A 26,291-nucleotide genomic window follows, 5' to 3' on the forward strand; every position below is an offset into this window, starting at 1 on the left:
ATATTAGTTTATTCTCTTTGGTCAGTAATTATCTTTTCCCCTTGGCTAGTGTCCCTTCATCCAGTTTAGTTCCCTTGTGTTGATTAGTCTCCTTACCTTAGTAGATAAGCTCCCTGGTTTTTGTAGTTCTTTTCTGGTTCGTCCCTGTACTCTGCTGTGTGTCCTGTGAGCTTCCCTGTAAATTCTCCTGGTTTGTTTATCATTAATTATTTGCAGTCCTACTTCATTCATGGTGGATCAGGATCAGCCATTACATTTTGGTTTATCTCATCCATCCAGAGGTTTTCTCCATCCAGTTTGTGTTTACTGTTATTATAAAATCATAAAAACAACATAAAGGTGGAATTATCACACTCTCTTCATCTCCTTTAACCTTGAACAATTCTAGTTTTGTCCACTACACCAAAGGGAGTTCAGGCTTGTTCTACTTACTTGAAAGGCCACCTTAAACTCCAGATAATCTTGTCAGATTCTCCCCTTCCCCTTGTTTTACTTCTCAGTGTCGCCTTTGCCATAAAGGCATGGTTTGCAATAGCAAAATTAGTGTTTTAGTCAGAATGCATTCCTCTCCTATAGGCGGAGTCCAGGAGGAAGAAGAGAAAGTGCCCAGTCAACAAAATGCTAAATCTGCTCTCTGGTGATGGACAGATCCAGCTGGATGCCATTATTCTTTTGGTGTTCTTTTACAAGCTCCAGTAAAGGTTTTTAATTCAGTGTTTTCTAATATTTCAGCACCATGGTCAGATTTTGGTCCACAGGTGTTGCACTTGTGTAATTGATGATCCCCTTCCTTTTTTGATCTAAAGATGAAAAGAGCAAACTGATGATCAGCTTCCTTCGAAGTACATGCTGCAAAAAAGGCATGCACTAAACAGAAAAAGCAAACATTTTCTTCCTTTTGGAGTCAGCCACTCTTTCTGTTTCTAATTAGGCACTGCTGAGATCGGTGGGTGTTGTCTTTGGGAAGGTCAGAGCTGTCTTATGAGCGCTAACTACACTGAGTGCCAACATTATTGGATGTATTGGAAGTCTGCATATTAATTGTGTTTGTTTGTAACTGGAGGATCACCTTAAAAATGCCACCTGACATTATTAGGGGGTATAAAAGCCCTAGATTGTGTGTTAGTTGCCACGCTGAATATGTAGCATAAAGTTTCATAGACAGAAGTCACATTGCATCCCACGTTTTCTTTGCACTTATCATTATGCTCTTACTGGATTAAAAACTCAGCACAGAATTTAATAAGACAAAACGAGGCTGCAGCAAAGTAATATATTGTCTTAGCACAATGAAAAGGGAAGGACGTTTCCTTGTGGTTTTACTCATGCGGAGTGAAGCGTTCATTGTGATGCATTTGTTATTCAGTAGTTTTAGCAGACGATCTAAGCTACAAGCTCACGCTTGCTTGAAAAAATGTTCAACTGCTTTATTCATCGTTAATAAGGAAAAACAACAACAAAAGTAAAACTTTCAGATGCCAAAGTTGGTGATATTTGTGTAATTTTCAGTTTTTGCGTAAATCTGCCTTAAAGGATTACCTTTAGGGAAGACGTGCCATGTGGTATTTGTGTCACTCCTGCTAATGTGACCTTTTTTTTTTTTTGGTTCCTTCACAGGGTGTAATTGAAGCCAATACTATCTGCAATGTATTGACTGGTCCGTAGGTGTGCTTGTTACAACATCCAAAATTAAATGCAATCAAAAGACTGAACCAGAGAGAACCAAGCAAGTGCAAATCTACACCAATTTGCCCTGCTTTAAATCCTTAGCCACTAAAAAAACAGCTTAATCCTCAGAGATGGCTGTCACAATCTCACTCTCAATTCAGTGAATGTTGCCCAAACTTAACAAATGCCCGCATTATCCCAGCCTGAGGTAATTAGTTAACATTTTGGCCTTATCAACATAACAAAAGTAGCAAAACACACCCACGTATGTCTAACCTTGCCCAGGAAAATCTCACTTCAAATAAAATTACGTGGCTTACTCGAGTCAGAGTGATTCGAAACGACAGGTGAGCAACATAAGCTCAAACAATCAGGTATTACAATCAATGTCAAACTTTGAAGCAGAAGCACAAGACCAAACCCCTGGTGCCAGATTTTTACTTGTTACTGAGACTTCCAACAAATCAGAACATTTTCTCATCCTCAATCTCCATTGAACTAACGTGTTTTTATTAGTGAGAAGACTGAAAAACAGTAGTTTGATCTTAAGTACACATTTATCTACACTTTCTCTTTCAAATTATCAATTTGATCCTTGTAAACATGACAGCTTGTGCAAGGTATTGACCGCACATTGGCAACAGCGAGGATGTCACTGCTTTGAGTCATCAATTAGGATTGACACACAAGTTCCTTCTGTTGCTGTTAAGCTTCATTGCTCTAAATTGGATCAATGAAGCACACTACTTCTCTCTCAAACACATATTAGCAGTTCTTTCTTGTTGTTTGTGCGCTGCAGGGTTAAAGTCCAAATGAGCAAACCCACCCATCCAAAAAGGAAAGCCATTCAAATATAATCACAATAATCATTAAAAGTCTGTAATTTTTTTTTTTTTTTTTGCCTTACTCCTTCTCAACGTTCTGACTAAAGATATCTCATTACTAGAAAATCCTTTCCATGTCGTTAAACTTTAGATTTGGTTCAATTCAAACACGACTCATGCACCATTAAGTCATTTCCCTCCTTAATGAGAAGAACAAGAACTTTGCTTATCATATTACGCCAAGTTTAAATGTTTTAAGGCATTTAATATGACCAGTTAGTGGGTTACTTTCTAAGCCGAGATTACAGCTGAAGGCAGTTGATATTTTAACCACATTTGAATCAGTCAGTTTAGTTTCTAAGCAACTGGAGTGTTTTGGAAAATGTTTTTTTTTCTTTTTTTTTCAGTAATAAAGTGATTGACAGATGTGTGGTGGTCAAGCTTTGGTTGCTATCGATCTCTGTGTCCCGTGTGGAGTTCACGGATCCCATATCCTCCCAACTGGCCACAGTGCTGGCCAGTGTTTTCCATCTGAATGCAAATCCTATACAAGAAATGGCAATTATTTGTATTAGCATGCTGATCACTGTGAGGGTGCAGGAACACTGAGGAGGAGGCAGAGGGGTCCTGACCTTATCAAGGACTGAGCGATAGCTTGGCATGATTAGAATATGGAATTAGGTTGTTTTTTTTCTGCGTTTTCTTAATGATGGTTATTTCTTCTTGCACTTGAAAATCAGACGATATTTAAAAATAAATAGGATTTACCCTCTGAGGACTTTGACTAGCCCCAGTAGCCTCTCAATAAGAGCTGTGGACACTGACACTTCATTTTGTTTCTGAGGTTAATATGCAGTTAGACTGCCTTGCAAAAGTAATGATATCTACTGAACTTTTTCATGAGTTACTTTACGACTGCAAACTTTTTGACAAAACAAGTAGTGGTTTGTTGTGATATGAAACACACAAAACTTGGCTGGAAAGAAGATGGAGTCAGTTGTATTTTATTTGTAAATTAATTTTATCCCTGAATGGAACTTGAACTATTTCGTTTATGGAAAATATCTTAGAGTTTATAACAGTTTTTGAATAAAGTTGAGTGCTCACTCTAACGAAGTTATTCTTCTTACACAAGTTTCACAAGATGAAAACCAACCCACGCAAACTACTCAGTTTAGTTTTAACCTAGCTTAAAGTGGGTGTCACATAAGCTTTCCAGTCAATGTTTGAACTGTTGATGTGCACCAGCAACAGTTTAACATGAGTAAAGGAGTGACTAATGATGTTGGAAGGTCAAATGAGGGAATATCTTCCTCCAGGAGACATATATTATGATAAAAGAAGAAGATGCAGTCCCTCAGTCCCCAGGCTTTCCCATCTTTGCCCCCCAGCTGTGCCCTCAGCAGTGTGGGGATCGATCCCTGCCTGCCCGGCTCCACTCCCACACTCAGGCCTCTTCATTAGGCCCAGCCTGTGAGAGAGGAGGCTCTAATTGACAAGGGCCACTGAGAGCCAGCATACTCGTCTGCCGGTCTCTCAGAAAAGGGGTCACCAGGCATCAGCCGCTCAGACTAATCTTCCCCATTACGCCCTGCTCTACCGTGGAAGCAGGAAAAACAGCCAGCCTGCCGCTGCCGAGCATCATACATTTCAGTAGGCCTCAGTTTGTGTGAAACTGTTCACAAGCGTCGCTCTCGTTATTTGGCTAATGGTGGCACGTTAGATCATATAGAAAAACAGAACACATCGTAGCCATTTAGGGGTGCTCAGTGACAACTTCTGCTTTGAGTACGTCTAATGTTTTTTTTCCTGTTCTACAGGGCGTTTTTCCATCAGTCCAATGTTTTATTCGCCTCATATTTTGTGAAAAACAACTCTGACACAATGATTAAGAGTCTCTCTCTACCTGTTTGGCAGCTAATTACTCATTATATCAATTCACCGCTGAAGACATGGTGCACTCATTTTCATCCACAGGCCCTGTGGGGATTTATACCATTCACATGTCCAATTTCAACCTGTAATTGATGTGATTGAACATTTAATTTACGATGCAAAGCAATATGAAGTGCGGCGATGATCATTTGCAGCGTGGGTAACATTTTTTGATGACCTATGAGAAATACCTGCCTCTCACGGCGGCGTGAGAGCGCTTACTGCAACCAAGCAGGGACCGAGAGTTCTTCGGAAAAAGAAATAAAGATGGTGTAAAAAACCTTCTCGGGATATGGCCTTTGCAGTAACACAACAGTCACACGCAAACAGAGTAAAACCAGATCATGCTCTGGCTGAGCTGTAAAACCGAAGTAACATTATAGCTTGTACAGAGTTTCAGTTATAACCCTTTTTTATGTGCATGTCACCAATACCAGGTTGGATTTCCTGTTCCCTTCAACTACTTTAATTCAACAAGGTGTAGAAAACCTTCCTTGGAGAATCTGCTCCATATTGACTTGATAGCATCACACAGCTGCTGCATAACTGTCTGCTATACGTCTACATTGCAAACCTCTTGTTCCATCCCATCCCAAAAGCGGTCAGCTCTTTTTCATGCTCAAGAAAACTAGTTTGACATTAGTTGATGTTTGAAACATGCTGCATTTTCCAGCTACAAATAGGCATCAAAGATGGGTACACTACTCAGCTCGGTTGTTGAGATTAGAAAATATATTTTCTAAACACTAATTGGAGCAGGCAACATTTTTCCAATCAGCCATTATCCCATTTTGATGAGCTTTTGTGAATTGTAGCTTCAGTTTCCTGTGCTTTGTTGACTGGGGTGGTCTTTATCTGTTGTAGTCCATTTGTTTCAAGGGTCAACATTTATTTTATGTTCAGAGTTTGTAGTTTTCATAACAGGTGGATATTTGAGCTACTGTCACGAACATCTCAAAACAGGCTGTTCATACTCTGATTTCTTATTTTCATCTACAGGCTCTGCGTGCAGCGTGTGCCTATCCAAAGTCAACAATTTCAGTTTGTCTATTGATAACTTTTTTGGTTTCTCCCTCCAACAGGGCAGTGTACGTCTTCTAACCAACTCCATCCATCCTCTCCTTCCCCCATATTCTGCTTCCATCCTGATCCACAGTCTTGTCATTTCTTGAACTGATTTATGAATTCAGCTGATAGTGTCATTACTGAAGCTTCCTCATTTTGTCACATTACCCCAATTTTACAGCGTCTTCACTGGTTTCTGGTCATGTACAAAATTCAATTTAAAATACTCCCTATACCTTCAAAGCCATCCATAACATTTCCCCCTGCCTATCTCTCCGATCTCATGCACATCACCATTCATTCGCAGTTCTGTCCAGTCTTCCTTTTCTATCCATCGCACTGTTTGCTCTGTCCGCCTCAACAATATAAGGAGCAGCCTTCTCTCACTCTGCTCCCCAATCTCTGGAACGCTCTACCACCAGATATCTGCAATATTTACTCTCTTCAAGGCACTAACAAAAAAGATGTATTATTATTGTTATCATAATCATTATTTTTTTGCAGTCACTGCTCACTGGATATATATATATATATATATTTTTTTTTTTTAGGCCATTCTCTGTAAACCAGAGATGATTTTGCAAGTAAATCCCTGTAGATCAGCAGTCTGACATAGTCAAACCAATCCGCCTGGCACCGACACCCACACCACGTTCAAAGTCACCTGTCATCTCTGTTCTGATGCTCAGTTTGAATTTTAGCCAACCATGTAAACCATGCCAGCATGCCTAAATTCACTGTGTTTCTGTCGTGTTATTGGGTGATAGAGATTCAGGTTTAATTCTTTCTCAATAACGTACTATAGAAACTTTAAAATACTCTAATAGCTGGAATAAATCTCAAGACTCATGATGGTTCCATGTAACGTTTGCTGATAAGTTATCCCATGAGAATATGTAATAACATATATTGCAATATCAGACTGTAATGACAATGAAATGTATCCTTGTTTCTCATTCAGATAGATATAAAATAATTTGTCTTTAAGTGTGTTTTTCTATTTTTCATCCATTACTCCTCTGTCTTGGCACAGTTGTGACCCTATTATGTTTTCACTTTGCCTCTTCCTATCAGGAAACCTAGTCGTTGTGTCTTTTCCGTTTTATTGCAATGACACTTTATTGACTTTTATGCCTTTATTTAATTGTCATTTAATCAATCAACCCTCTCTCTGACAACACCACTGAAAAAACTCTATGACTTTAAATTTCCAAAAATTAAAAGAAGGTAAACCTGACATGGTTGTGCTGGATATGGGTCTATCACAAGCATTTTGTTAAACCAGTTGTTAATGATGTTAGTTTTGAAATACACATTTCTTTTGAGCTTGATGAAGATATAAATGTTGTTCTTGAATCTAGTTTTTTAACATTTATGAATTTTAGCTTAAATTAAACCAATATCTTTTCAAACTGTGTGTAAACATGGATGTGAACATGTTATGTCTCCTGTTTGGCTTCCTCTTGTCTTTGAGGATCACTTTTTAAAAATTTTTATTATACCCACTCTTTGCACTCTTTTTCCGTGATCCAAGTTTTTTTTCACTCTAGAAATAAATTTGAACATTTTAAACAGCATAATCACATTACAGGTTTTGGATAGAACAGCATGGAGCTTCTCCTTTGCATTTCCCAGTTAATGCTGACATCTAGTGGACAAAAATAGAATACAACTAAATCAATGAAGGACATCATGCAGATTAAATGGATAGTCCCGCAGAAAACAAGAGCGATTATAGAGAAATGAGCAGCCTATCAAACAATAGCAGACTTTGAAAAAATAAAAAAGCAGATCAAAGTTATCTAAAATAGGTACTGTATTAATGTATTTTAGCTTCCTATTAAGAAAGAGTAAAGAAATGTGTTAGTATTGCAATAACCAAAACAAATCATTTTTTATTGGTTTATGATTGAAACTCCCATTGAAGGTTTTGAAGGCAAGATCACAAAAAGAAATTTCATCAGTGAGATGTAGTTTCCATAGTTACAACAGCTCTGAGACAGCAACCTCACACTTATTACCCAGAGTTGTAATACTTCTCTTCATGTTATCAGCCACCCAAGTGAGATATGAGGGATTGCAGACCTGTTCAAAGCTTGATTGGTTAGCTACTGGAGAAAAGAACAGTGGTTGAGGAGGTTTACATTTTTACCATTTAGTCTTTACCTAAACCTTTTGAATTGCACTATTTTCAACAAGCCTTTTAAATATAACCTGCAACAAACATTTAATCAATGTTTGATGTTATGCTTGATGATGGAGGAAAAGACAAGCAATGTTTAAGAGCTCTAAGTCAAATCCTTCCGATGCTTCGAATACTTTATCACAACAGGGCCTGGTGGAGGATCAACCCACACAAGCCTCAACCAGGACAAAAACAACAGCAACAATCACTGAGCACTTATCTCTTTTGCTTCAGAAGATAGAAGATAGCCATTCATTTGATTTCCAAATAAACAATGAATGGGGAGTTCTGTTTTTATAACCAGTGTTTTATAAAAAACACTTATTGTGAAGCTTTACAGCTTCATAAAACTGTGACTCCACATTTGTTTTGTTTATATTTTCCTTCTTTATTTTTTTAAATTGAAATATGTGGTTCTATTGATTAATTATTGAATAAAATAAAGTATTTTAAAAAGTATCATTGAACTGAATTTCTACCCACAAGAACAGAAAAAAATGGATGAAACAAATTGTTCTTTTCAGTTTGTAAAACTATAAGTATAAATATAACTCAAAATACGTGGTTACTATTACAGCATCTTGGGCTGCATTAAGAGTTCCAGCAAAAATTATTACTGTCAGCAATCTACAGTATTGCAATATTTTTCGGTTGACATTTCCGTCGATAAAATCATTAGCAGTATGCCATGAACAACAAATTTATAAGAAATAAATGCTTCAAATCTATCGTATAAAGAAGCTGTATACATTCGTTTACTTTTTGATAATATTTCTTAAAAATAAATTAACTTTTCGATCATAGTCAGTTATCGATTGAGATGCAGACGTAAACCTGAAAGCTAGCCTGTTGTCTAACGAGAGATGTAGGTTTCTGGTTTAAAAGTGCTGAGTAAGTCATCATCTCAACATACAATCTTTGGTTACGCCTTACGCCTCTACGTCAGATCTATGTTTTTAGGGAGCGAGGGAGGGCGGCCCGTGGTGTGTACCGCTCTCAGCGGAGGGGTGTAACTTGCTTAACGTCTGTCAGTTCCTACAGTTCATCACTTATGGTAAGTGTTTCCTATTTCTTTTGCTGAGTGTTTCTGTTTATTTTAGGAGGCTCCTCTTACCGCCAGTTTGTGCGTGTTAGTGATGCCTGTTGAGCCTCTGACTGTCAGAGTATCGCTGTTGATAATTTACCGTGTTAGCAGCTCTGTGCGATGACACTAACGGGACTGTCAACCTGAGTCCTCTAAACTGAATGGTAGAAACTGCTGTCGAAAACGCACTTGACTTGAACTGATCTGATATTTTAACGGATTTGGTCACTTTTATTTTCCTGAATGTTTCCACTAAACACACCAAGTACCGTCTTCTATAATTTTATTTATATAGAACAAAAAGTACTTTTCCGTTACTCAACCGTGAATTTTTGGACTTATCTTTCGTAACGGTCTTGTCCTGTCATAACAGTACCCGTATTTATAGTTATAGAGAAATTATTTCTTTCTGTCTCCCTCTCTCTCTCTCCTTCTCCCTCTTTATATATATATAAAGAGGGAAAACTACATTTTCTGTGTAGTTTTGTAAGGTATTATATAAAAAGACAGATTCTATTTTTTATATATTTATATTCCTAGGCTGCTAAGAAATTTATCATAAAACGAGTTATTCAAGCTATTGTGAAGCAACTAGATTTAAAAATTCCTTCCACGGGTTAAAGCAGGATAATTCTAGAATCCAATTAACCTGCAGCCCATTGTATCTGAAAGCTGTTTCTTTTCTTTTTTTCCTTTAGCTTTTCATTGTCATTGTCAAAGGAAAACAGATATGCATGCTAAAAACAGGGAAGCAGTCAGGAAGACAGATGTCGAGGATTACAGAGTTCATCTCCCCTTTTTCTCATGCTGGTGGTTGAGGGCAGATTCACCAAATGTGGAAGCTTCTCACCTCCTCTGCAATGACTGAAATCTACTCCTGCTGTATTAGATTGGACTGAAGGTTGGTTTTCACCCTCACACTCCACGCATACATTCTGATAACTGTTTCCATCTGTGCAGAGATGTAGCGGCCTGGAAGAGTCTAACATGACATGATGCATCCTCGTATCTGTTTGGCTGTTTCTGCTAAGTGGCTGAGAGCTTGGCTGCCCCTTCAGGGCACTGCTAACACAGCACAGCTATTCACGTCTCACTCGGATGGTCAGACCACCGTGATGACGCTGCCCCTCCCCGCCTCCTCCTGTTCCTGCTGCGCTCACATTGCTCCATCCCTTCTTGGGCCTAGACTCAGAATTAAGGGTCTTTGTAGGAGCGTAATGTGTTGTGCATCTTTGTGTTGATGGTAGTGAGCATGACGCATACAAGATTGAACTCTGCGGCTTCTAAAGATGGGAGTTGCTTCACCCTCTGTTATGTGCTCAGCTTATTAAAACACTTTAATACTAGTGGTGATGAATCCTGAAGACACGCAGGCTAAGGAGACAGGACTGCAGTGTAATTTGGCCTCCAGAAGTGTTGGTTAGCTCCGTAAGAACAGCCACAGTGTGTTTCTCAGAATGATGCTGACAGTGGATCAGAATAATCACATGAAATTAGCAGTAGGCATATCAGTCATGTAACGGCTTTGCTATTACTGTTATTCATTGACAAAACGTATTAATCTCTTTGAATCTTTTATGGAAATGGGGGTCGGAGGGTGAAACTAGTTTTTCAATAGGATTTTCATATGCTGTTGAAACAGTTTAAGATTAAAAACTTACAACTTGGTGTAGGCTGGAATAAAATTCTCATATTTCTTGTTTTGATTTCGATGCATGTAAAAAAAATATATACTGAATATATTCTTTATATTTTCATTGACATTGTGCATCCCTATCACAGATTTTAAGTTATTTTTTGTTCATTCACTAACTGAATAATCACCTAATGGTTGCGGTTTTGTTGTGGTCTATTTAACACACGCTGATGCTTGAAAAGATTAATGCAATAATATTACATGTACCATTTAGAAAATTGCGATGAGGTGCTTATTCTCATTATGGTTCATAAAATTATTACCTGTGACTTTGTTTCATAAGACTTTGAAAACCTTTTTGTCATGAAAATATGAAACTATTTGTACTTGTGAAGATTGATTTTAATATTACTGATGAGATCATTGTAGTTTAGGTGATCTTGTTTCCCAGACAGATGGTCAGCAGAAGGGTTGCTGTTGATGTCCTACATTCTTGACTTTCTGTTAAAACACCTGTTTGTTTCAGAGCAAACGTGTCATTTATTTGTAATTTTTCTGCACATTTGAGGTTAAAGTTGAATTTTTTTTTTTTATTTGACAAAGTGCTGCTGACTTTAATTTTGTCCTGACATGTAAAACCTCTTGACCTAGAAGAGGATGTACTTTTCAGAAACACATAATTACAAAAAAAGTTAGTATCCCTTATTTTAGTAGCTCTACATCAGGGGTGTCCAAAGTTCGGCCTCGGGGGGCCTTTTGGGGGCCTTTTGTGGGCCTTGACCTCAATGCCAGAATAGTTTGCACAGGGACAGGCGGTGGATAAATGTTTGGATGTAATTTTCACTGATAAGATTTTGGATTTCAGTTAAATATTGTCCTTCACTGAGTACTTTCATCTTGGCATTTCTTAACCCAATTGAGAAAAGGTTGGATGTCTCTGCTTTAACAGTTAGTCATAGTGAAAGGAAGCAATCATTTTCTGTTTCCTCATTAGCCACCCATATTACTGAGAATATGCTTTAACTCGTGTCTTTTCACTGTTGCTTCTTTTCCTTGTGGTTCGTAAGAATTTATTTCTACACAGCTGTCATTATTTCGCACCACATTTCAATTAGATTTGGACTGTAAATGGAGCACTGCAACGCTTTGATTAATTTTATTCTGGTCATTCTGGTGTAGATTTGCTGCTGTACTTGAGATAAATGTTCTGTTTCATGACCCAGTTTCAGTCAAGCTTCAGCTTTTGCTCAGATGGTCTTAAGTTTGACTGTAAAGTACCTCGGCATACAGAGAAGTTTATTGTCAAAGCAGTGACTGTAAGGTCAACTTTGGTCATGCTGTTTTTGATTGACAATATGTTCTTGTGACAACCAATACAAGCAAACTAAACTATTTTCCAGTGTTCTCAGGAGTATATGTCTCAAAAAATGTCCCCCCCAAGATTAGGCTATCATCAAGACATTATAACTTCTTTTCTCGACCATTGCTGAGATATTTATTCCTATTGAGATTGTTACTGCTCTTGAATATTTACTGAAGAACTTTTAAACCTAAAGGACGAGTTGTAAGTGATACATCCAAATTGACAATACCAAGGGCCTTTTTTCACACTTGGAATATTTGTGTTTTTTATGTAAAGTTCTTATAGTAGAGTTGGACAACATGTCTAAAAAAAAATTCAGCCATATTTGTTTATGTCCTAACCTTAGAGTTGTACGGGCACTTACTTTTTTCCATGTTCGTTTCTGGCGGGTTTTTGTCCCCATTATAACTTACTCCCACACTTCCAGATAGAAGGTGAAATTCCTTCATAAAGGCTGTGGTTTCTCGTGGCAACAAGCTGCCGGCCTCCCTCCCAACAGAAAACAGGCAAAGGCAGCTCAGCACCACAAGAGTTTACACTTGAAAGAGTGGCTGAGTATCTGGTAATCAGTGTTAAATGTAAGAGTCATAATATTACATTTTGTAAAACAATGATGAAATTGACATAAGCTTCAAAGCAAAACTTAATCTTCTCTTTAAAAAAATCTTGCTGGTTTCACTGAGCCAGTGCTATGGCTCAGCTTCCTTAAGAAAGATAATATTGAGTACTACTTAAATTGTTCCATAAGTTTTGAACATCTTCTCATTCAAACACAAAGGTGCTGCACTAATCCATCCACTGAAGTAATTTTGTAACTTGAGACTTTGTCATTTTTGTAATTTTGCATTGTTTTTGGTTAAGTGGCACCAATATATTTGAGAAGATGCATATTGCTGGACAAAAGTATTTCAGTCTCAACATCCCTAAAACTATTGGTGTTTGTTAAATTTTGTTTATCAAAAAGCTTTCAATAAAATCATGCTGGAGATAGGCACCAGCACCTCTCACAGCCCTGCAAGGACAATTGTGTTAGATGATGGATGGACGGATGGATGTCTAGATAGACAGATGGATATCACGGAACTATTAATTTATTCATTTTTAACATGTTCAATCACTTGGTCAGTTTTACCACCTGACACTTTAGAGACTTAAGTGATTATACGCAAACTATTAAAATTTTGTACATCACTTGAAGTAATTAAATTGTTTAAAATAAGAATTAATCCACTTGGACGCAAACATTTGCATCCCATATCGAAGACCCAAATGCAAATGGTTTCAGGTCGACTCTATAAAGTTCTTCTCACCTGCTGGAAGCATAACGAGCTTCAAAGAGTCAAATGTTTCTTGGCCTGATGAGCTGGCAGGTATACTCCATCTGTTGTGCCATTGTTCATAACATTGGTCGCTCTCCCCGTTGTCCATAGTGGCTGCGTGCTTTTAATACTGTTGGTGGTTTGAGATTTCAGCTCATGTGTAGGTGGTTTCCAGTCTGTTGACGGCTAACTATGCTCTCCCAGACCTGTTGGAATATGAGCTGGATCACTTCTGCTAAACACTCATCAGTTCACTAAGTGAGGCACTACTGAGAGCCTAGCGTGTTTTACGTAATCTGTTTATCACTGAAAAACCAAACATGCTAGTAGGTGATAAAACAAGCCCTTCAGTAGTTGGACAAATTTAGTTTGTGTTATTGTTGTAGCTGGACTGGTGTCGATTCCTTGAAGGTTCTGAATTATTCATTAGAGCACCTGGTGTGGTGTTGCAGACAAACACAGAGGTGTTCTATAAACAAGACCTCTCCTGCAAATGCAAACCTTTTCCAAGAATATGTTAAACCTGCAATCTGACCATTACTCATTCCCAGGCTTCAGTTCTGACCTGTCTAGATTTATTCAATATGCTGCACTGTCACACACCCACATCTCTGTGCATCAGATGATATTTTCAGCCATTTACAACTGCAGCAGATCAATATGAATAGTTCGCACTGCTCACAGTATGTGCCAGGTCTCATGGTTAGAAATGACTCATGTTTGCATCACACCTATTGTTGGCTTAGCATTTATGAATGCTGATAGTGCAGGAGTGCTAGTAAGGTGTTTTTTTTGTTTTGTTTTTTTTTGGTATTTATGTTTTGGATATTTTTTCACCAAACATAAAACCCACAATAGATTTCAAGGTGAAAAACCCACTACAGGGCTGCACAGTGGCGCAGTTGGTAGAGCTGTTGCCGTGCAGCAAGAAGGTTCTGGGTTCGATTCCCGGCCCCGGTCTTTCTGCATGGAGTTTGCATGTTCTCCCTGTGCATGCGTGGGTTTTCTCCAGGTACTCCGGTTTCCTCCCACAGTCCAAAAAACATGACTGTTAGGTTAATTGGTCTGTCTAAAATTGCCCCTAGGTGTGAGTGTGTGTGTGCGCATGGTTGTGTGTCTCTGTGTTGCCCTGCGACAGACTGGCGACCTGTCCAGGGTGTACCCAGCCTCTCGCCTGGAACGTTAGCTGGAGATAGGCACCAGCACCCCTCCCGACCCCACTGAGGGACAAGGGTGTTCAGAAAATGGATGGATGGATGGAAAACCCACTACACTTTTTGTGTAACACCCTGCAATCAAATGTAAGTGCATTTTACAAGATTAAAAACAGACACCCTCCAAATGTTTTTGCCCTTCATTAAAACATAAATGCTGAAGAATGAAAAGTTAAATTATTTAATTAGACCAACAAATGTATACGAATAAATAAAATCTAAATATTTAAGAAATATAAAACGACAACAAAGGACAACCAGTCGTAAAACACAAAAGGTTTTAGCATTAAATTTCTAGTTAGACTACTTGGCTGCTTCAGCTTGGTACATGTGCAAGCGTGTTTTCTGAACTTTTCTTTGACGTCGTCAACACTTGTTGAAGGAGATCATTGCTCATTCACTTGTTTATCTTGTTCCTCGAAGGATTGGCACCACCTTAGCATCAAGGTGCCAAAACTCCCTCTGGGTTTTATCAGACAATGGGCAAAATTATGCCTAGCATTTAGAGCAAACTACCTGCTGCACGCCTCCTCACTTTGACTGGGTGGCCGGGTTAAACCCGATACAGCCAGGCGAAAAATGCCGCGGACCTTTCGATGGCTTTGATTCAAGTGGCGTCTTTCACTTCCTTTGTAACGTCTCTGTCTCCGTTGTCTCGTTTACTCTGCATCACCATTTGACACAAAGAGCTGTGTCTCTTATCACAGTCTGTGCAGCGTGCTGAAGTCATCTCCTTCACTGTCACAGCTGGCACAACTGTGCCATTATCTGCCTCTGAGCCCCACATACACACACGTTAATACAATAACGATTGTTCCTGTTTCCTGGCTGTGCTGTTGTTCTGCAGCTGCTGAATGAGATATGCTGCAGTTTCCACTGGTCATAGATGTCACTCACCAAAACACTTGCATATATAAAGCACACATACACCCTCTTTGTAATTATGTTGCAGTTCTTTTTTTTTGTAGTCGCTGTTTTCTGGGTTTTGACACAAACACGCACTGCACTGAAACCCAAACAGCTGACCGAACTCTCTGGCCTCATTCTGCTCTTATTGATGTGTGTCTGTCAGTGAAAGAGGCGCAGGACAAAGAGCAGCGATGGGTCTGTGTGGGGCTCACAGGAAACAAAGAGAGGCCTATTCCATGCCAGCTTGCAGACTCTTCTGGAAACACTGCTCTGGCTTGTTTAGGCTGCATCCATATTTTCAGCTAAGCAGCTGTATATTCAGCAAATACCAACAGCATATTTTCTAACGGGTCGCAGAAACCAGGCCACTCTGACCTCTGTGTTGTGTCATTCATTCCTAGTTAGCTTTGTTCCTCAGCAAGAGATTAATTTAAGAGAACTGACTAGAAAAGACCATGTGGTTTGTCATGCTGCTGTGATAATAACCTATTGAGATGAGGTTCGAAAATTTCTAAAATAATTTCAAAAGATGTTTCATATCAGTTTATATAGATAGTTATTGATTGGATTTTTTTGTCTTGTATCCAAAACACTGCCAGACTGGTGATGTGACCTTTCCTCTTTTATCCACAATTTCCTCTTTAGCTGTTGCAATTATTTTCTCTTTCTTGTACATTTTTGTCAGCACACAGTTAAGATAGCAACTCCAGATTGGCCTGTGGTCATTTGCTGTTGGCCATTGACAGTGTTGTGATTTTTTTAATTTTTTTTTTTAGAAACATGCTGATATTCATAGAATGTCAATCCTGCCTCTGTTTTTTAGGAACTGTTCTTGGTTCCTTGCATTTAAAAAATGTACAGCATTCTCGATGTTTTGTGCTTTTTGATATCAAAATCCCGATTCAGATTCAGAACAGGAGTTGATGTGACATTGCCAGCTGTGCTTTCCTTATTAATCAGTTCCAGGCTATAAGAATGTCATGAGGTGACACCGTTTGGTCTAGAAAAGGACATTTGTCACGCAAGACCCATCTGGTGTTCTTTCAGTTGCGTCATCAATTTGTCAAAGTGGATCACCGAGACTTTCTTAAACTGAACAAATGTTTATACATGTAAACCAAGTATGACAATGAAGCTAGTGTCCTCTAAAAGCTCCTGAAAGCGGATTTAGTTTGGACATAAAACCGTGGGCAATCAAGAAACATCCAATCCACACAGGGATCAGCCTCGGGATGAGGGAGGGGGATTTACTACAATAGCAGGAGTGTTGGGTCCTGCTGTCGGGACAGAACATCAGGTTCAGCTTCAGCTGTGCGACAGGATTAACTTAGGTTTATCACTTGACTCATCAACTCTGAGACGACAGTGAGTGTTGAATCAGAATGAAACACACTTGTCTGTCACTTTCCCAGCCAGTGGGTTGCAAATCTATGCTCTGGTCTGTGACTAAGATAGTCAGTGCAATATTATTCTGCAGGTGAATGAATTGCTGGTTTAAATTCCGTGACGTAATCCACCATTCATTACATCACGGATAAAGTTCATAATGTTTTGTTCATTATGAAAGTTTAACAGAAAATTTGACAAACTACAGTTTTGAGCTTATTGAGACAGAACATAAAGACATTCACTTCTAGCCATTGGTAGTTACATAATACAGCAGATTCCATTAAAATCAATGTCAGGATAGAATGTGTTTATTTAAATATAAATGATTTGATGTCACTTTGTCATAATCTGTCAAACATTTGTCTCAATGTAAAATTATTCTTCCCATAAAATCGTTTTGTTATGACAGATTTAAAGAATTAAGGAGGTTCTGTGTATTTCTCAGATCAAAATGTATTTAGTCTCAAACAAATTATACCTAAATTGAGAAAAGCTAGCAGGAACTGGTAGCTAACATAACCAAAGTTAATTTTACAACTGAGCCTTTTTACAACTTTTGTAGCTGATTTTTCAAACACTATTTATTATTTTAAAATATGGACACTAATTCTTCACACTAATCTTCTACAACCAGCCAAGGGCAGAAGTTTTAAAATAAGTTTTAAGTTTAAACCAATATTTGTTCTCTGTCTGAATTGTACTTTTTTGTATCTATTCCAAGTACGTTGACAAATTCTGAAGTACGGTGTATTATTATTATTATTATTATTATTATTATTATTATTAGTTTCTGAAGTTACAAAATTAGATTTACAAGCTGCTTAGTCATGACTCCTGTGAGGGAGACATTTAGAGTTGCTGCTGACATTTTAAAAGTTTTCCCCTATGTTTTTTTTTTTCCCCATCTTTTTTATTTTTTATTCTCGTCTCTCTCAGGCACCCAGGAAGAGTGAAAAATAAAAGGATGACAGCTGGGCTGATGGTAGGTGGGTTTTTCTCAGTTTTTTCCCTTTTCTGCTCCTTTTCCCTGCAATCCTTTTCAGGCTGTCTTCACTTCCTCAGTTCATGTTCATAGTTAGGAAGATAAGATATTTAGCATTTGATGCTGTAGTATCATTGGATTTGCTACATAGAACAGGAACACATTTCATCTTCAAGCCTTGCAGATTAGTCTTATTTCAAATGTATGTTGTCTGTTTATATTTTTAGCTGTTTCTTTCTAATAAAACATTTCATACTGCTTTACTTACTTTACGTTTTCCAGTTCCCTATTTAAATCCAGCATTTTTAAAAGCATTTCACTGTTTAATTCTCAAGTATTAAAGTTGTTTGTATTAAATTGATTCCCCTTGAGTTGAGGGGAAATTAATGACAATTAATCAAGGAAACATTTGAGCCTCTGATTAACTTTGTCCTTTTTTGTGTGTTAGACCAAGGCTGCTTGTTCCTGAGTCAAAGATGCTTGCTCCCAATTTGGATTCATCCCTCTGAAGGCGCCTGACCTGATCCCATCCTCCATCACAGTCCCGCCTCTTCTTCTACTGTCTTGCCATCCTATATTCTCCCTTCTCTGTCATTGTCCCTCAGCATGTCTCACAGATAGAGAGCGAGGCGAGAACAGACTGTCGAATTAGGCAATATATCCTTGCTATTTATTTGGTTTCCAGCAGGGCTATATGCAGCAGGTGGAAAACAGTCAAAGTGACCCAGAAAAGATGGGCCCCAGTTCAAATCCTGCAGCTAGTGGAGGGACGGAGGGTTCACAGGGCCCAGGGTTGAGGAGGGCCTCATCTCTGTCTGCACACCCTTCTTTGAGTAAGATGAGCCAAAACGCCAAGGAAAGCATGGGGGTTCTTGGTCAGGGTTTGAAGCAACTGTTCCAACATCAGCGTAAACGCCTCTCCCTCTCTCGCTCCACCATCCCTTCGTCATCCTCCTCCTCATCCTCCTCGGTGGTGTCAGCAGGCGGCGCCACCCCCTCTGCTCCTCAGGACATTTTGGGGTCCTGCACTTCTGACTCTGATCGCCTGTCTGCTCCTGTGATTTCTTCTGCAGCTGGACAGGGCTCAGGCGCTGCAGGCATGATTAGGCGTGGGACCAGCCTGCAGGCGCGACGCAGTAAGGGGTCTGGGTCCGGGAGCGGAGACCGAGACCCCCTTCTGAGAAGTAGCCCTCAGCCTCCGCAGCGACGGAACACCCACGACCCACAGCAGCATGTTAGTCGCCCACGCTCCTCCTCCACCACCGACACCACGCCCAGCAGCCCTGCACCTGCGCACGGCGTCGGGGACGTGGTGCTGTCGTCTGGGTACCAGTCTACTGAGGAAACGGACAGAGTAAGTGACAGGAGCCATTACTCACCACTTCAGTCGCAGGTGATCAATGTGTCCTCTATTTGCTTTCACAAGTGTCAAGCTTTGTTTGTCAGTGAATCGTCAATCAAAAGTTGAAGTTCACCCTGCTTTGTGTACACAAACATCTCGCTGCTATTTTGGCTGAGAATTAGTTCCCATTCATACTGAGAATATATTCAATAACCAGCCTCAAAATTAACGAATAATGTCAGCTGGTTCAATTGCGCCAGTTTTTGTTTTTCAAAGTCAACTATAATAATGTATGTTGTGCTGTTCCATTGGATCTCATTTTAAAACTCTGCGTTTGAGTTCAGGCAAGTGTGTCGTACATTTGGAACAGACCCATCGCAGCATGACGGGGTGAAAGTCTGTGGTTCTTACTCTTTTGTTCTCTCTGGTTAGCAAAAGAACCTAACTGTTACATCAAACTTGAGCCGGAAATTTGTAGAAACTCTGAGAAGTTAATGTAAACAGTCAAAGTACCGAGACTTTGTTGTGTACATGGGTACGCTTTAAGATTTATTAGAGACCAGCTTTTCCTGTATTTCAACGGTGGCCAGGCCTACATATTATAATAGTTATATTTATTGTGTCTGAAATCAAGAAATGTGTGTTTTAAAAAAAAACATCAAGGAAAGGAAAAAGAACGAGCAACCAAGAACGTAGCCGAAAATTGTCGTAGAGTGATGATGTCCTATGTGGAGCACCACATTTTTTATTGAAAAGTAGAGACGGAAAAATCTTCAGCTTGAATTTAAGTTCATGAAATAAAAATTCATATTGTGATTTATCCAGTGAAGAGGCGGAAGTCAGGAAATGTGCTATCTGAGAAAATTAGCTTGAACTGATACAACATGCTGGAATTGTTTCAAGGCCAGTCTGCCTGTAATTCACCACAGTAGCAACTGACCACTTGCTACAAAAACTGTCATGACAAACACTAGAATTCTGCAAGTTTTATGGTGAGACGTTATTCATTTTTCTCCTTTCTGATTAGCATTGTTGCTATAATGCCACAGACATCACACCTGTCCTTGCACTCAATGTCTTTGCAGCAAAAGTACACGCGCCATTCAGTAAACATTCACAAAATCATTTGACATATTCCAGCTAAAAAGGTGTTTTTTCTCAAGAAAACAATTCGTTTTCCCTGTAAACTCCTACACTAAAGCCGTGGGATTCATTATGTAACACAATGTCCATATGTAGCGATCTGGCTCTCATTCTGTTCTTCCCACGTCACCTGAATCAGAACTTTTCTATAACTATATATAGCTTTGTGTGCTTTTAAGTGGCAACAATTTTTCAAGCTGTTTTTCGGTCTATTTTGAGAACTACAATCAAATCCCTCTGCAGTTTGTCTCAGTAGAGATGGATGACGAATCAATTCTTCTTTGGCAAAACGCACGTACAGTTTGAGATTGGTAAGCAAGTAGATGTGGTCTCCCTCTTTTGCTTTGTTCATGTTTTATGAAACCATAATCAACCTTCTCTTTAGTTTATGTCTCGGGTCTAGAAACAGGCAGGTGAGAAACCATTGTTGAAATGTGATTCAAGGCTGCACAAGAGAAGGTCCATAAAAATGGTTGAAATATATATTCAGGGTTTCAGCTGCTTTTGTTTAAGAAATACAACATATATTGATACAAAATAGTCACAGAAACCTGATTATCCCATCTGCAGTCTCTCTTTAGGGTTTAATTCACATTTATTTGAATATTGTTTGATTGTATTTTATGGTATCATATTGCATTTTATTATTATTATTTATTTTTTAAATAATTTTTAACAGCCTTTTTCTAATATGTATAATATTTATAAGTTTCTTCACAATATTTGTCCACTCAGGTTTTAAATAAAGTAGCTCTGGATTTTCATTAATAAACAAGTCCTTTGATGTCTTAAAACATAATGCATTCTCTAATCTCTGTTGTGTTTGATAAAGTAATTATAGAGTAATGAAAGTTCCACATACATAATGTTTTTTTGTTTTTTTTACATATTAGGTAGGACGTCTTTGTGTGTCAAATAAGCATTATTAAAGTAGGAATCTGTACTTTGGACAGTGTAACCATTGGCCAGGTCCTGCTGGAGAATGAAATCATCTGCTGCTTCTCAGCAGAGAAGTGGTCTGAAGTGTCCCGACAGACAACTGCATTGACTTAATTCTGATTCTGTGCTTCTCCACTCCTACTTCTGACTCTGGAACCTTGATTTCCAAATGAAGTGCAAAATACACTGTGATCGGACTGAGTGTGGTCCTTTTTCTCCCTTGGTTGAGTAAGATGCTTCTGACTTTGTTCCTGGCTCAGAGGAGGTTAACACAAGGAACCATGTTTTGGATGTATTCATGAATGTCCCCCAAACTCTTGAATGAGCTTTACTTGATCCTCTTGATCCTCTGTTTTCCTTCCACTCAATTTTACTTTAATCTGATTGGATATAGCATTCTGATTGTTTGTTGGAGATGCTATCTGCTGTAAAACTGTCTTTCCATGATTGTATAGGCCTTAACATTTCAGTGTTATAAATAATTTATTTAATAGTCAAATCTTCTGAGAAACTGAATTTGGGGGTTTTGTTTGCTGAAATCCATACTTATCAAAAATAATAAGTTCCACTTTTTAAACTGAATTATTAAAAATAATCAACATTTCAATTAATGTAACATTTTTTTAAACACGCACCTGTACAGATGATAGTAGTTAGGCCTTTGTGCCACCAGAGGTCGCTGTCAGATCTACTAACCAGCTCTGAAGAGTACCATGGAGCTGCTATTTGCACTATGAAGTCATCGTGGGTTATTAAAATGACCTTACTTTATTAGAATAAAATGATTTCCTTTTAATCCAGTTGTGTCTGGCAAATCTCAGTCATCTGCAGAGGTGCTTACATTCAGTAACGGCTTTAATGTAGACACTATCTTTAATAAAGTTCCTGTCCTGTGTGAGTGACCTCACCCTAACAGAGAGCAGACATGCGAGCGTTCTTAGTCTTTAGAGGATCGTGGACCTCATGAGGTCTGGTGGAGGAGATCGGAACCCACTCGCTCATTTCCAGCTCACAGCTCTGCATTAGCATAGCAACGTAGCAATGTCATCAGGGCAATCCAAGCTGTCGCTGTGGCTACCCTTAAAATTGCAACATGATGTATACCCTACTTTTAGTTACCATAGTAACAGCGTAGTTGACCTTGGCATCCTGGTGTTTGTGGGGCTTGAAGGTTCAAGGCTCCTTTTAAAAAAAAAAAAAAAAAAGAAGTTTATCAGGAATATTCAGCAAGTGATCGATTTCTTTCTTTTCTTCTTTGCTTCCTCTCCTTAATTTCCTCCCACTGTGCTTCCTTTGACCCTCTGGTTTCCCCTTCACTGTCCCCCCCCCCTTCCCTCAATCCCTGGAGAGAGCTATTACAAGCAGTCAGCTGGTTCCTCCTCCTTTTCCATCTCCCCCTCCTCCCTTTCATTCCCTCTACCGGCACCTCCTCCACCTCATCCTTCTCACCACCCCACCCTTCGGCACATTGACAGGAAGCAGGAGGCAACCTTACCTCGTCCTAGATGAGTGAGAGCTGAGCTGTAGCTGTGTGTGTGTGTGTGTGTCTGAGGGTATCGTCAGCCTCCGTCTTCAGAGAAGAATGTGGACGGGTGTTTGCATGCGTGAATGTAAAGTCTCATTTTCGTCCGTGTTTATGGAAAATCATTTGTGCATTGATGGCCATGTGATTGTGAGTGAGTGAGTGAGTGAGTGAGTGAGTGAGTGAGTGAGTGAGTGAGTATGACACACCTCACTTTACTATGAATACAAGTGTGGAGGAAACACAGTAAATGTGTTTGTCTTTAGCCACTTCATCTTTTTTTTTTTGTCTCTCCCCAGTTTCCTCTCCTCTCTGCTCACTTGTGTTTGCATAGTGAAGGGGTGCAGTGTGAACCCGTGGCTATTTAGAGAGGATGGTAGCATGTGTGTTTGTAGCACGTGTGTGTGAATGGGGAGTGTGTTATTGGAGGCAGTGTGTGCTTTGGAGGGCTGTTAGCAGAGGGGAGTAGAACGGGGATTCCAGCTGTGGGTCTGTCAGTCAGTCAGAGAGGATGGTGCAGCGTTTCAGTCTTCGTAGACAATACTCCAAGGTAAGCTTTCCACGCAAATGTGTGCTCATATCTCCATCCACTAATGTTTCCTTTTTTATTTATTTATTTATTTATTTTTATTTTGCAATGAAATCCAGGTAACATCCTTTTAAATCTTTTTTTCTTCTTTTCACCACCTGTCATGAAACTTCTTAACAGTATGCTCCTTGCTAAGGTTTTAACTTGATTTAAAAACTAGCCACATCTATGTTAAAAGATGGAAATCGTCCTGCACCCGTATTTCACAAGAAGCATCAGTTGCACTCTTCTGACATTTCTGGATAAAATGGAAGCTTTGTTTTGTGTGTTTAAATTTTTTTTTTTTTTTTTCCACTTCTGGATGGCGTGTTGCACGCGGTAACTGAGTGGTCCATCTTCTGAGTTTATTCAGGCTCTTATAAACATTAACTCGCACTAATGCTGCAAGCGTGCTCGTCTTTGTAATCGATCCAAGGTCTCTCCAAGGGATGGGCTTTAACTATACACATATATGTGTGATTATTTTTGATTAGAGAGCATTTATGACTCGGTCTTGATAGCAGGCTGTTAATGTGTGTTTTACGATTGTCCCCTGGTGGTGATGTGGATAAAGAGAGTGGATAGGTTGTGTTAAGTACCAATAACATTATTTTTGAGAGCCCGGTGTTCTGGTTCTTGAACTCAGTCTGTTATTTATAACAACTAGGTTTTGCTCTGATTATTTAGTTGACTAGCCACACCCTCCCGACCTATTTTAATACATATGCAGTAGTTCTGGTAACACCACATACTTCTGAATTTGCTTTTAGATAGTAAAAACTAATCTGATCTACTGGCAGAATTACTAAGCCAAGTAAAAGAGCAATTAATAGTAAATCCAATAAGGAAGAGATGGGAGTGCTCTGGTTTATGAGGGGTGTCTTAAAATTGGATTTTTCTGTAGCTACAAAAAATTCCAATTAGTCCACTTTAACAATAACCAAGAGCAGCCTCATAGACACGGAATACAGTTCCTTACAAATGTATTTATACCCTTTTGATGTGTTTCACATTTTTCTCATGTTATTATAGCCACCAGTGAACCGGTATGGATTTTATTTGACAGACCCATAACAGAGTTCTAGCTAGTAGTTGAAAGGATACAAGGTGTTTCTTTGTTGCGAGTAGAAATGAGGGACATGTGTCAGGTGTTTATATTTAGTCCACGCTCCACTGCATAATGCTTCCACCACCATGGTTCACTGCGAGGATGGTGTGTTAGTTTTACACGGAGGCCGAAAAGTTTTGTTCGGGTCTGATCTCACCAGGCCATCTTCTTCTACGTCTTTTGTTTGTGCCAATATGACTTCTTTCATCAATTACTTTATTTTCTTGCTATTCTTGTACTTTGTTTATGGTTGTAGCGTGATAAATTGTGGAAAAGTTCCAAGGGGTACAAATACTTTTGGAAAATGATATAAATTAGAGCTGTAATGAAAACAAACTGTAAATGTTAATGAATCGGTGAGGTACCACATACCTGGTTTCTTTCTTGTCTACAACATGGGTCATATAAGCGTAAACCAGATTGTGTGCTCAGTGTAAATTATGTTGCCTTCTTCATCTTGCTAGACTTTATCTAGTTATATAAAAAAGAAGCTTAATTGTACATGAGTTCTGTATTAAAACATGTCATTACTTGTTATTTAGGGGAACAGAATCTGATAGTTGAGAGAGAAACACATCAGTGGAAACCTTTACAGCTTTTTAATCATCCAGCTGTCACATTTATTTATTTGCTGCTCCTGCTAATATGGAAAACACATTTTCTTTTACATCTTTTGGTCAAGTCTAATGAGCTGCAGCATGATTAGTTAGAGGTTTCATGTTTTTGGTTTCCTCCAGTAAGTTGAGCACAAAGTGGTTTACTGGTCACATTAATTATGTCTTCTTCTGCCTTTCTAAATAAGTCTACATGTTAGAAAAATCTGCATTTGTTTTAAGTGCTTTCTCATGCAAATGTTGAAGATCTGGTTTTTACTTCCTGCACCAGCTGTCATATCAATTACACATTTTAAGACTTGTGGCTAAATTTGCAGGTAAATGATGCCACACTTGACAGTGATGCCTAAGTTGGTATTCTCCATAAATTTTCAACACAGTAGCACACAAATAATATTAATTTACAACATAAATACCAAAATAAAGCCTATTAAGGTACAAGACTTTAAACTGATAAAGGGGTTTTTCTAATTGGGATGTTGTAAGAGGAGTTTAAGCAGTAAAAAGGAAGAAAAAGCTCTGTTGGGATATGAGCTAAAAAACTGAAGCCAAGCCTTGAGGCTGCACCTTTTACATTAATAAAAATATTTTTCTGGCTGAAAAATATTCAGCCTCAAAAACTTTAACACCGTTTGTCTTTGGTAATCATAGTGTTCTTCGGGTCTGTCTGCAACTTGTTTTTTTTCCCAAAAACGTGTAGGTGGGGGAATTATTGGAAAAGAAGGGGGTTGGTAGGTGACCTCTTTTCTTTGCCTCAAGTCAAATTTTCTCAACCCACCTGTCTTCCTGCTCATCCTTTGTCTCCTTTTTGTTTACATGTGCACATGATGTGACATTGCTGTAAATTATCCATGCAGACTAAAACAACGCACAATTCCTTTTGTTGTTGTTAATCCAAAAATGAAAACGTAAAAATAAAAAAGAATCAACAATTTTAGATATGAAATTTTAACCTTTACTTAATGGCTATATAAATCAAATTATCCCGGTATTCCCATTTTATGCTTTAATGACCACAGATCTGAATCTGTATATGGAATTAAGATTCAAACTTGGCAAATGTTAAGTGGATCTGATGTCAGATGAAGGGAGAAAAAAAGTACTTGAGACCCAACATGCTTTTCTTTTCCATTTAAAGCCTCTGACCTAGCAAAGCTGTCTTTTGATAGCGCTTTCATTAATTAGAGATTAGTTCTTTATTTAGCAAAATCTGTCTCTGGGTTCTGTTTGTTTCTTTGTTACTGAATGAAGCCTGATTTGTAGGACATCTTTGCCTTTTGTGCACCATTTTATGCTCTGATTAATGTTTTTTCACTCACAACAGCATAACAATAAAAGTATTTAAAGTCTAAAATTTACATAGAATAAAATGGCTTTTCCTTTAAAGTTTTGGAAAAACCAAGCTGATGATGTCATTCTTGTAAAGCACTAAGTTGCAGCAATTCTTTCAGGTACAATTTGCCAAACTACTAGCAAACTATT

General features: G+C 38.7%; 1 protein-coding gene across 8 annotated transcripts in view; it reads left to right on the top strand.

The window, feature by feature from the left end:
- The first annotated feature begins 8,626 nt into the window (after positions 1 to 8,626).
- tmcc1a (transmembrane and coiled-coil domain family 1a) overlaps positions 8,627 to 26,291 on the top strand; it is a 46,628-nt gene continuing 28,963 nt past the window's right edge. Inside the window, exons 1-4 of one of the 8 annotated variants that reach the window (XM_007562326.2) lie at positions 8,627 to 8,731; positions 9,460 to 9,662; positions 17,528 to 17,577; positions 18,022 to 18,927. In XM_007562326.2, coding sequence (XP_007562388.1) covers positions 18,268 to 18,927 — 660 coding nt within the window. In that variant the 5' untranslated portion in view covers positions 8,627 to 8,731; positions 9,460 to 9,662; positions 17,528 to 17,577; positions 18,022 to 18,267. Of the gene's footprint in view, positions 8,732 to 9,459; positions 9,663 to 14,275; positions 14,381 to 17,527; positions 17,578 to 17,601; positions 18,928 to 22,478; positions 23,070 to 26,291 lie in introns of those variants that run through there. The other 7 variants (XM_007562329.2, XM_007562330.2, XM_007562328.2 and 4 more) reach the window with 7 other exon arrangements.

This window comes from Poecilia formosa, unplaced genomic scaffold, assembly GCF_000485575.1.
Source record: "Poecilia formosa unplaced genomic scaffold, Poecilia_formosa-5.1.2 Scaffold135, whole genome shotgun sequence".
Taxonomy (NCBI): domain Eukaryota; kingdom Metazoa; phylum Chordata; class Actinopteri; order Cyprinodontiformes; family Poeciliidae; genus Poecilia; species Poecilia formosa.